The 13,007-nt window shown below is 34.2% G+C and overlaps 1 protein-coding gene across 1 annotated transcript; it reads left to right on the forward strand.

Annotated features, from left to right (window-relative positions):
- Positions 1 to 1,169: 1,169 nt before the first annotated feature.
- Positions 1,170 to 12,663, forward strand: LOC120275851 (sterol 3-beta-glucosyltransferase UGT80A2-like). The gene is given in 15 exon segments (XM_039282569.1): positions 1,170 to 1,293; positions 2,640 to 2,827; positions 3,649 to 3,678; positions 3,680 to 3,886; positions 4,866 to 4,977; positions 5,061 to 5,231; positions 6,416 to 6,479; positions 6,689 to 6,746; positions 7,678 to 7,855; positions 8,441 to 8,571; positions 9,737 to 9,839; positions 9,926 to 10,002; positions 10,794 to 10,841; positions 11,133 to 11,282; positions 12,216 to 12,663. Coding segments are annotated over 15 exon segments (1,740 nt in total). The 5' UTR covers positions 1,170 to 1,250; the 3' UTR covers positions 12,396 to 12,663.
- The last annotated feature ends 344 nt before the right edge of the window (positions 12,664 to 13,007 follow it).

The raw sequence follows: 13,007 nt of genomic DNA on the forward strand, positions 1-13,007 counted from the left end.
AAACAATTTTAAAAAAATAAAAATAATAGCCAAACTGGCGCTGGGTCGATTGGTATCGAGTCTGCTGCGTAAAAAGCGTTCGTGTCAAACCTCGTATTCTACATAAAATAAAAGGCATGTGGGTCGACGTTGAAGCGTTGCTTTCCCTGCATCATGCAGCGTCCACTGAAATTACAGTGTTTATCGTTTTTCTCAAAAATATAAAAAATAAAAAAATAAATAAAATAAAATAATAGAAACCAATGATCTCCTCGTCTATTGATACTATATTTTTTTAAGGTATTTTTTTAAAAGCCAAACTAGAGATCAAATTTCAAAATTTACATAAAGTAAAAACACGTGTTTATTGAGCTTGTTAAACACCCGTGCACAATTATGACATACATTTGTTGCATTTCATTCAAATAAATAAATAAATAAATAAATAATAGAGCCATGCAAGAAGGATTCCTTTCCATTGGGTTGCCACTTTACAGCTATTAAATTGAATACCAACACATGCAATTATGCGTTTACTTTGTTTAATGAAATAATTAAGCAAACATTTATTATTAAAAAAATGGGAAATAATTTCTATGCAATCCTCACCCATGCCTCCAACCAAGCAAGATCTAATTTATTAGTAACAAATTTATAATTTTTTAAATATTATTTTATAATAATATATATTATATAAACAATAAGTAATTCATCTTCAATATAAATATATATAAATTTTTTATAAATAAAAAAATAAGTAGAGAAAAAAACAAAATTTTTTTATATACCGATCACCGTTAATTACGCCAAACTTCATTTATTTACTTATTATTATTTTTTTACACTCTCAAACTACATAAATGTAGAGGATATTTATAGGTTTTTACGAATTGAATAAACAATCAGGATTGATTTTATCTGATGGTCCAAAATATCTAATAGGTGAAATAATAACAGTGTCAGTGATTACCACAATATCACATAGGCGGCTGTTACAACACCACATGGGCGGTTTGCTACATAAGAAGACTTACACTATTTATTATAATATTTATAACAATATTAGATATTTAAATATAATAATAAAAATTATGTTTTTGCGGACACTGTCCCAATTCTCTCTCTAAACACAAAACTCGGATCCTTTCTCTCTTTACAGTGTGGACCCCGCCACGTGTCCTTTAACTTTCTCTAAAACTTCTTCTGGCCTTGCATCTCTCTCTCTCTCTCTCTCTCTCTCTCTCTGTTTCTCTTTCGCACGCGCGGTGGATATGGCGACGAACGGCGCGGCGGCGGGGGGCTCGCTGCCAACTGGTAAGCGTTTTCCTCCATTCTTCATCTCGTCTACTTGTCCTCACGCTCTTCATGGTGTTTCTTGCGAACATGGTAGTGATTTCTCTGCTTGATGATGTCCTGCTTTGTTTTTCCATTGTGGTTTCATGTTGATTGAGGGTTTTTGGTCTTACGGTGTGTTTGGTCTGAGGAGATGTTGATTGGAAGCGATAGGAGTGGAAAAGAGATGCGCTTTTTGTGTTTTGGTTGGTTGGTTGTTGAGGTGTTGGTTGGTGTGAAATTTGTGTTTTTTAGGTTGGTTTTGGTTGATTTTTTTTGATGTTTTTAGGGGTCTGGTTGATTTGGATGAGGGGAAGGTAAGTTGTTTTAGATCCTTGGAAAGGATCAACTGTGTGATGTGGTATGCTTTTGAAGTAGATCTAAGTTTCGCGGATAAGGTTTTCCATTTTTATCGATGAGTTTACTCTGTTGGATTTGAAGATGATTTTATGGCTATACTGAGTTTCAAGCTGCTGAGGACTAGTGAAACTTTGAATACTTTGTTGTAACATTGGCAACTGAGAGATGTTTGAAGAAAAGAAAGATTTTGACTTTGTTAGTGTTCAGGGAATGTGATGATTTTTGCTTGGCTGAAGTAGATTGATGACTTTTGCTAGCCAAATTTCTAGTGAGGGCCTTGAGAGTTTACCTTCTTCAAACATTCATTGGAGTGGATATTTTAGATAGGAAACTGGGAAGGGAATCGTGATGTATGGTACTATGATATAATATTCTGATTTTCTACCTCTTCTAAATTTAAATTGTGCAATCTGGTGCATGTAAAGGACAGAATATAATGCTTTCGGAACTAAACAAGCTCTAGTTGGCATTCTGCAATGGTAAGATCACAGACCTAGCAGTGAAAATTAGAAAAGAAAAATGCTAGTTTAGGGAATTTGTCAGATGAACGAAACAGACATATCAGGTTAATTTAATGAAGAGTAGAGCTAGTTACACCTAGGAGAGGAACTTTAGTTTGTGTTGATGGTAGGGAACAATGGAGGATGACCAAAGGTGACTGAAATAAATGCATATATTCTATGGAATAATATAAGCACTTGTAAAATGCAAGATCAGTTTGAACCATCCTTGATAGGAATGATTGGCAAAGAACTCTTTAAGGCTGCAAAATATTTTGCATAAGTCTTATTATTGTTTAATCCCATTCCTAAATACAGAGGGGTGCTATTACTATTGTTATTTATTTTGCATGTTAAAATTGTTTTATATGCGATATGTCTTTGCAGGATAAAATTGTTATTTTATTAGTCATGACATACATTTTTAGTATATTGAATCATGGAATTTCTGAGCCCATTACTGTGCAGTTATTAGTGGCGGGAGTCTTCCCAGGGCTAATACTTTGCCAGGAGGAACAAGGAGTGATGAAAGTTCAGGTACATCCACAGATGAGGTTAATTTGGAAAGGTCAAGAACTGAAAGGAGAAGACAGAACCTTCCAATTTCTGATCCAACAGCACAACTATTTGATGATAAGATTCCTGTTAAAGAAAAGGTTTGAAGTCTTTGAATTGCCTGCTGATTGCTTTTGTACTTTGATCGCATCAAATTACATCAAGATATGCATGGATTTGTCTGTCTGTCTGTCTCCTTCTTCCTCTTTATTATTATTATTATTAATTGTTATTTGTTGATGGGTAACAAAATGATTTCCAATTTGTTAGAAGAAATGTTGTTAGCCATGCAAACAGGGCCTTTCCAAATTTAATAATGGAAACTGCAAATATCTATACACCTTTGAACAAGAGTGAAAATTTCATATCATTAAACACTACATCCTATGCCTTCTTGCAAATATTTCTCCAACTAAGTTCACTGAGATGTTTCTCTTGTAGCTTATTGCTTACCATATTCTTGATTAGATTTTTAGTTATTATTGAGGTGCATTCTTTCGCATGAATTTAACAGTGCATTTTATTGGTTTAATATAGAAATATGTAGATAATGAAGGCATTCCTTTTCTACTAAACTGCCATAGGAAATCATATCCGATTTGCTTTTCATTTATGGGAAAATTAAAGTTCATATCTTCTCACTCATGTGATGTTCTTCTTAAATGCTGTTAATATGCTGACTTTCTCCTTATTTTCTCTGTCGTTAGTCATCTTTTTTCTTCTATCTAGGGTCGATAATGCTATGCTGCATTTATTCATTTATATGTTGATATAAAAGCATCAACTCCACTGCTTGCATCATGGGTTGCCTAGCTTTCCCTGTTCATGAATATGTGTGTGTGAAATTGTTGAAATGTAGCAGTGTTTTTGATCCCACATATAATAATTTCTTTTCTGTTTGCTGCTCTTCTATAAACTGCAGATTAAGATGTTAAATCGAATTGCTACAGTAAAAAGATGATGGAACTGTAGAAGTTGAAGTCCCAAGTAATATAGACACAACGGCATTTGATCATGACACAGGAAATGTTGATCTAGTTGATGAAGAACCATTTGACGTGGCTGATATTCAATATGTACCTCCACTTCAGATAGTCATTCTTATTGTGGGCACTCGAGGAGATGTGCAACCATTTATTGCCATTGGTAAAAAGCTGCAGGTTGTTGAGTTTCTCTGAACCTGTGACTTAAGTAATTGTAAATTTGTGATGCTTTGTTATTGCTTAAATACATTCTTGCAGTTAGTCTTACATCCCTCTGTGTTTGTCAGCTGTGCTCATAAGCTTTTGCCTTCTAGATGTTTTTACCATTTTATATAGTATACTTCTGTACATAGGCACGCACTTGGCTTAGGCTTCCCATAGTCAAGTGTTGATGATTTCTGATTCTTAGCTATAGTGGGCATGCAGTTTGATTCATCAGGTCATGCACTCTAGTTAAATTTGTGAATGCAATAGATTCATTAGGTTTTCATGTGCATCATGAGCTATGAGGCATGCAACCAGTTTTATGATTTCCAAGGCTAAAGTTGAGTTCACTTTTCTTGGCCACTTTTGAGAAGGCTGGAATGGAGACACATGTGCCAATAAATAAAGGACCTCAAGTAAAGTGCTGAATTAAGAATAATGGAACTGAACATGGGGGGTGATGTATGCAATTGAAAGAACGGTTTGCCTTAGAAAGTGTAGTATAAAAAAATAATATTGCTGGTCAAGTAAATTCTGGATATTAGTGACACCTATATAAAATGGATAACTGAAACATTTTTTGATTGATTGATTGATTTATTTATTTTATAGGTTATTTTTGCTTATTCCTCGATTTCAATAGGCATCATTTTACAATGTATTTATGGTGTCTTTGGATGACATTATTAGAAATCTGAAATATTCTCTTGAAATGTTTTTTGTGTGCATTACTAATTAAGAGTTCTGCGAAGGTTACTTCTAGAAGTCTTTAATAGTAGTTTTAATTTTTGTTTATTTTCTCTTCATTAAGTATTGCAAAACCTTGTGATTGTTAAACTTTTTGTGGTGGTAACAAATGAATTGTGCCTTGTATCTGTGTCCTGGATACTGTATTCCTGGAACACCTATCTGTTTATGTGCTTCTTTTAATATTCATTAATTTTCTTTTCAGGACTATGGGCATCGTGTTAGGCTGGCAACTCATGCAAATTTCAAAGAATTTGTTTTGACTGCAGGCCTAGAGTTTTACCCCTTGGGCGGGGATCCAAAAGTTCTTGCTGAATGTACTTAATTCTCTTATTTATTATTTGTCAAATTTAGATACTGGATGTGGATGGAATTTTGACTTTGAGGTAAATCTGTACAGATATGGTCAAGAATAAGGGTTTCTTACCTTCCGCGCCTTCAGAGATAACAGTTCAGCGAAAGCAACTCAAAGACATCATATATTCCTTGTACTCGGCCTGCAAAGATGCAGATGCAGATACGGGTGTTCCTTTCAAGGCTGATGCTATAATTGCAAATCCTCCTGCGTATGGTGTGGTTCTATCTTCTTTTGCACAGTATTTGCCTTATATTGTTTTTTCATGATTTTTGTTTTTCTCAGTTCTTGCAAAGTTATTAACTTCAGTTAGTATAGGACATTTATTTTCTGGCGAATATGGTAAATTGCAATTCCATCTGCGCAGACCTTGGGTGGTTTTCTTTTCCAATTAGTTGATCATATTGAAGATGTTTCTTTACTCTTTAGGACATACATCCCAAATGGCGTTGTATTTCATGTTAATCAATTTATCAGTTACCTCTCGTTAGTTATAGGTTCTTTAAATGTCTTTGCAAAGAAGAACATAGATCTGATGTCAAAGTTGGCTGTTTGAGGGAAGGCTCTAATAGAGTGTAATGGTTTCTTGTGCTTTTAAAGTATCTATTAATGAACAAAAAATAAAATTTTGAGTTTTTATAATGGGCAATAATTTGTTTTTACGGCAAATATTATTTTTTTGTGTAAGTGGTGGACTTTGGTATGCTGGGAAAGTTCTCATTTGCCATTGGTGTTTCAAATACACAACGACGAAAGTCATGAAACAGATCCTTCAAATATTATATGCTTTTAAGACTACTATTTTGACCCTTTCCAAATTACAAAAATAATATGATTGTATTTTTCTTTCTGATTTGTCAATTTAAGCAATCAAGACTCTGAAATTTTGATTTTACAATTGTACAAGACAAGATTAGTAGGAAGTATGGCATGCTTACACAGATGCGCAACTATTTTTCTTCCAGAGCTGTTGTTTAATAAGACAATTAGGGCAAAGGGATGTGTCAAGGACAAGAAAAATTCTTAACGTATTAGACTTTCCCTTGCTGTTTGCTCTCTGAAAAATTTATGTAGTGGTCTTAAACCTCATCAGAACTATCCCTTGCTTTTTCTATACTTAATAATAAATTTTGTCTGGATTGTATCCAGTTGTTGTGTCTACTATTGATTCAGCTTACTCTGTCGTAGGTCTAAAAAGTTATTTATGGAAATTTACTGCATTAGACTGGTTTTCACATTCTCTTTTTATTGAATCTTTCCATTTCAAACACATCAAGGAATCTTATGGTGGGTTTGACATGTTAGATGTTTCTTAAATCCAGGTGATTTAGTTTTATTTTTGCTTTATTTGCAATTATAAATCTTGAGTCTGGCTGCTGATCTGATTTATGCTTGTTCAGGACATACGCATGTGGCAGAGGCTCTAAAAGTACCTATTCATATATTTTTCACTATGCCTTGGTCGTGAGTATTTGTTCCCAACTTTTTTTTGGATATGAGATTCTAGTTTCTCTTGCATTGACAGTTTTCCAGATTTTTCTCTCCAGGAGAAAAGATGAAAATGGTTAAAAACTTTTATTTTCTGGATTGAATGTACTATTGTTGAATTTCTCCACCATGGGAATCATGCATGGCTTGTGTTTGGTCTGACAAATGTCTGTTTTCTCTGTCAGGCCAACAAGTGAATTTCCTCATCCGCTTTCTCGTGTCAAACAATCTGCTGGATATAGAGTAAGTGAAAATTTTAATTCAGTTACCAAACAGAATTATTCAAGTAAGTTAGATATCTTCTTTGTCGTAAGAATATCATGGAGTTGTTAATGAGCTCATCTAATTAGGAGCATAAAACTCTATAACCCCTTTTGTTAGTGTTAATGCTAAATACTATTTACAAGAATAAATTATTTCTAAGAAGAATGATGATCTTGCTAATTCAAATAAGAGACCAGCATTCCTAATCAAAGACCCCACTCTATTCATTATGATTTATGGTGTAGATTACAATGCTATAATTATAGCAATTTGCACAACTACTAAATCAGAAAGCTGTCAGGCTGCTACAAAGGAAGCCAACCCTACTTCAGGATATGGTAGATTTAGGTGTATTTGCCCATGCACAGGCTTACTGGGAGACAAGATTAATGTGGTTGTCAGCAGGCAAGTATGAGACCAATGGTAAGAGATGATGCAGTATGGACGTGAACATTGACAGATGCAGTTATGAATGCTTAGTGGGATAATGTGGGGCTATAAAAGAAATAGGACAATACTTCAGAGTATGAATATTGTTGAAAAAACATGTGGAGTTGTGGTCCATTCCAAATGAGCAAAGTTAGTTATGTATTGCCCAACACTTAGAAAGGGTTCCTAACTCTTCTGCCAACTGCATTTTTTTTTCCATCTTTTCTGTTTTTGAAGCTTTTGAATTGAGACTGTAGGGTTTTTGGTCTGCTTTTGTTGTGAAACATAGGAAAGGGGAGTAGAGAGTCTGTAGCTTTTGAAGTCAATTATTGCAGCTTTAGCTTGACACATGACATTTTTGTGTTTGATGTTTGTGAACTTTACTGTATATGGATCTTTATTCGCAACTTAGTCTATCTGTCCATTCTCTTATCAGGTTCATTCTATGCTCATGACTTTTGTTTTATTGAAATATTTACAGCTCTCGTATCAAATTGTTGATTCTATGATTTGGCTTGGAATACGAGACATGATAAATGATTTCAGAAAGAGAAAGCTGAAGCTTCGACCAGTTACATACCTAAGTGGCAGCCACACATCTGGCTCAGATGCACCACATGCATATATTTGGAGCCCTCATCTTGTTCCCAAACCTAAAGGTCTTACTACCTTTACCTTGTCTAAAAGAGATTTTTTTTATGGATTTTGTTATGAAAAATTTGACCAGCTATTAGAGCACACCATTTGAATTGGCATTTAATTATGTGAAACATGTCATATTTGTCTAATGCACTTTGTCTAATGTTGCTTATAGGAATGACACCTATTAGCAACATTTGTCTGGAAATGCTGATTAAAAATTTGGTTTGGAAAGTCAAGTAAATATTTATCTTTATCTCCAGAAGTCAAACTTGACCATCTGTTCACTTTATAAACATTTGTGTCAACTGTCAAGAACCATCTGGCTATGTTGCTGCCATGACAAATTTATAGTTATTTACTCAATTTTGTAGTTAATTTCTCGTCTTTCTTACTTTTATTTAGTTTAAATACATAATTTTGGTTTACACAGCGGTAATTTCGAATTTTATTAGGTTTATCTAGAATTTCTTCTAAGAATCTAAGGTATATCTTGCCTTTCTTACTTATATGACTATAGTTTTTCCATAAAAAGATTATTAGTTCTGTGTTGCAAGTATTGTTGTTTATGACATCCGACCAGCATAGTTTTACATGACATGCAGACTGGGGACCAAAAATTGATGTAGTTGGGTTTTGCTTCCTTGACCTTGCGTCAAACTATGTTCCTCCTGAGCCACTTGTGAATTGGCTTGAAGCTGGTGATAAGCCCATCTATATTGGATTCGGAAGTCTTGTAAGTCATAATTCTCTAGTGTAAATTATATTACTTGTTCCTGGCTGTTTGTCTCCAGCGAACCTAAAATACAGATTCATTACACTGACTTCTGTTGTCAAGTAAATTTATGGAGTTGCTGTATATATGTAGTATTGATTATTGTATATGGTGCTTTCTTTATTACCAAGCTCACACTAATTTAATGTAGATACATGTCGAATATATTTCGTGTTTCCTTTAGTTGTAGAAAATGATTACATATTTAGCTTTTTGTTTTGTTAGAGGCATATTTATTGAAGCTCTTATCCTTCTTATTGTTTCTTATGTTAACAAATTCCCAAGATATGTTGCTGTACTACCAGTCAATTTTAAAGCAATCACAACTAGTGATTAATGTGCACAAATATGTTTTGATCATGGATCATATTGGCTTAATATTATCTGTTTGAAGACCATGTATGACTGTGGGGTCAAGTTAAGCTACAAAGCAGTCTAGACAAAACGGGAACAGAAAGTTTTGTATATAAGCTTATAGCTGTAAATTTAATGTAATTCTGAAAACCATTGTTAATCCTGCCATGGGACTGTTGTTTTGATGAGTGGCCTCATTTACTTCTTTCTCCTATTATTGGCAATCACGTTTTCATGGACTTAGCTAATCATTTGTCCAATTCCTGTTTAGGGTCAAGTAAATATGTTTTTAGGGAGGAAAATGAGTCTTTGCTTGCCTAACTTGGAGGTTCATGTGAAATTTATTAAAATTTTGCTAACCTTTACAACTCACAAGCGTTATACACTTTGAAGACAGAAACACTATGTATAGTATGAGAATGTATGTAGGTTATAAGAGCTCTTACCCTCAAAAAGGAATTTTAGTGGACCTCAAAAGATTTAATATTTGATTGAGGGCTAGATCTTAAAGTTGATTAAGCCTCAGAAAAGTTTAATGTCTGTAAATAGGGAGACATTTTAACAATGAAGATCAATCTTTTCAAAAGTTAATCTTTGATACTGTGTTTTTGCAGTTTTCTTCCCACAATAATACCTGCTTAATATCTTAATTAGTTGCATGTAGGCATGAAATTTACTTTTCATTAGTATATATTTCCATATGCTTCTGAATGTGTTCTCTTAGTAATTTTTCTTGTGTCTTTTCTTTGTCAAATTGTTGGTGATATCACAGCCTGTACAAGATCCACAAAAAATGACCCAGATTATCGTGGAGGCACTGCAAACCACTGGTCAGAGAGGCATTATTAACAAGGGATGGGGTGGTCTTGGAAACTGTTAGTAAGCTTGTCACAAATCTTCGGTCAGTTTTATTTGCTTTAAAATTTTCAGACCCTTGTAATTGATATATATATTCTCTCAGTGGCGGAACCTAAGGAGTTTGTTTATCAGCTGGATAATGTTCCTCATGATTGGCTGTTTTTGCAGTGTAAGGCAGTGGTAAGTCATATACAATCCGATATGATGTTATTTATTATAACTACCTGTGGCTATAGTATTTGTGAAAAAACACTTTGGATAAATCTGCTAGATTATGGTTTTACTATTAGACAGCTGGAGGATTGGCATAGCATCATCTACCTTCTTCAGTGTTTAGAATCTGTTCATTTATAGCATTTATGGCCAATGCTTATTCAAAATAATCTTTCTATCTAGTTTCTTTAAGAAGCAATCAATATGTGGGCCTACTTCTAAAGGTGAGATTTTAACTTGATTTGCTTCTAAAAAGATGAACCGCAAAAATGTGTTTCTGTTTATGATGTTTTACATTTTGTGCCTTCAGATAGATAGAGTCCCTCAGGTGGACAACGCCAACCTCCTTTTTGTTTAATGCATTCTGGATGAATTTACAGTGTTTCTTTAGAACTGCATGAGTTTAAATTCTGCAAAAAATGAAGTAGGCTCTTTACTTCCTGGTTATTTGCCTTGGGTCTGGAGTGGGGCTTCATCCTGCACCAAGTTACCTTGGCTTGGATTTGATTTGGATATCCATTCAAGGTGTAAAAGAGGAATGCATTTATTATTAAAGTAAATTCTACTGCATGGATCATTTCTCCTCATAATCATTGCTGTTTACTGCACATTTTTTTCCTCAAAAATTGTGGAATCATGATTAACACCAGGTTTCTATGTATATTTATATATTTTAAATTATGTTTCTTTAGCTCTTCTTGCACCGATACACCGATATATCTGTTCATGCTTCTTGATTTTTTTTTCCTATCTGTTAGGTGCATCATGGGGGTGCCGGAACAACAGCTGCCGGCCTTAAAGCTGCAGTACCTTTCTTTCCCTCTCTTTCTTGTTTTGTTTATTGAGATCCTTGGATGCCTATAATACTATGCTTTCACACATAAATATTTGCAAAAAGGGTTACTGTGAAATTGTCTATGAACATCTGGGAGCAAAAAGTACTTCCGCGCTTTCGACTGATGATTTATTTGCCATTTTCTGACATCTCATGGTTATTTTGGATGTGCCAGATTGTCTATTTCTTGAAGGCAAGACTTAAATGACGGCACTCTTTATGAAGTGTGTTATTTACATTTTGTTCGTCTATTTTTGTGCAGTGTCCAACCACCATTGTACCTTTCTTTGGCGACCAACCTTTTTGGGGGGATCGGGTGCATGCCAGAGGAGTAGGTCCGGCTCCTATACCTGTTGATCAGTTCTCCTTACCAAAGCTGGTTGAGGCCATAAACTTCATGTTGGATTCAAAGGTATTCTTCCTTTCTGCAATGAGAACATCTTCTTGTGAATGCTTAGTTCATATTCGGAGAGAAAATTGCATGCATACACCTAGAAAAATACAAAATTGTGTGTATATATACCATGTAAACTTCATATTTGCATGTGTCTCACTAGGTTTTGCAGTAAATGGTAATCTGTCAGCTGCCAAGTACCAGTAACTTTCTGGTGTACTGCTAATCTAGAATTTCATGCTAGCAATCCCTTTCTTTTAGATCTTGAGTTTCTTAACATCATTCATTTAACATGTATGGCTGTTTTTCTCTTTTCATATTTGTGCATACCTTTACTTGCAAGGTTTTTTGTCAAATGAGATTTGATGCTCTGAATTCGGTGCACTATCATGTAGGCTTCTATATGTACATTTCACCCTTATATGCTTCACCTATAGTCTGTTTCCATATGCGAGATATTCGTATCTATTTATGAAAGTGCCTTGACCAGAAGTGATATTTTGTAAATGACTTCAATTATAGTCAAAATGAAAACAAAGAGGCAATCAAACAAGTTCTCAATTAGCTTGCCATTACTGTTAATCTGAATTCAATACTACCTAAATAGCTTAAGTATACATTATGAAAGACCCAACCTTATTTATTCGTATCCATGTATACTAACCTGACAAATATGCGTCTTGTTTGTTTTTAGCCGACACGTTGCTAACGAATCTATTAACCAAACTTTAAGACCATATTAAATGCAAGCATTAAATGAACATCATGATATCCGTATTTATTACCTAACCGATATGAGACTATTAGTTACTCTTGCAGTTACATTATACTGTGGATTGTCCAAATAGATAAAGGTGTGTTAGTGTCAAAGCCAAACCCTAAATGTAACATAGTGCCCTAGTAAAATGAAAATTTCGTATTATTTTTCTTTTCATGTTTTTAACCCTTCAGGTGAAAGAGCGTGCTGTTGAACTGGCCAAGGCAATGGAATCTGAGGACGGAGTGACCGGAGCAGTGAAAGCCTTTCTGAAGCATCTTCCTAAAACACCTCTTGAAACAGCACCAGATCAGTCACCGAATTTCCTCGATCCGGTTCTTCGGCCTGTGAAAAGATGCTTCGGGTTTGCTTGAATCGATCTCATGTACATCCATTTGATGCCTTCTTCCATTCTATTGTCTATGATGTTGTACTTTTATTACCGTTTTATATCCTTTCGGTCCGAAATTTCTATTGATATCTTCAGTCAGGGTTTAACTTAGGGTTTTGCAATGAAATGTTCACACAATAAACTTCTTGTGTCCTGAGCTTCTTATTGTAACCTTTTTTTTTTGTAATTGACCAAATTACCCTTATGATGCAGTGTTGAAGGTAATTGATATAGGAAAATGTTTTAGGTTATTATCTTTCTTTTTTTATTATTATTATTTTCATAAAACTTTACCCTTTGTGATTAGGTTTTTATGAAAGAACCCTTTTTATCACATTGCTATTATTGTAAATAAGGCAAGTTTGATAGGATTGTTTCTTTTGGCAAAATCAACCCTAGAACCCCTTTATGGAATTCTAAAAAAAACCCCTAATTTGGTTGCCATGTTTTTTAAGAAAATTTTTGAGATATTGTTACCATACTTATAACCTAATTCTTGAACCTAATCCCTAATTTGAAACTCCATTAATAACATGTTTGTCCAATACTTTGGTTAGGTTCATCTCCTGTTTCAAGCTCTTGATTTTGAAAATAT

Source organism: Dioscorea cayenensis, chromosome 2 (assembly GCF_009730915.1).
Source record: "Dioscorea cayenensis subsp. rotundata cultivar TDr96_F1 chromosome 2, TDr96_F1_v2_PseudoChromosome.rev07_lg8_w22 25.fasta, whole genome shotgun sequence".
Taxonomy (NCBI): Eukaryota; Viridiplantae; Streptophyta; class Magnoliopsida; order Dioscoreales; family Dioscoreaceae; genus Dioscorea; species Dioscorea cayenensis.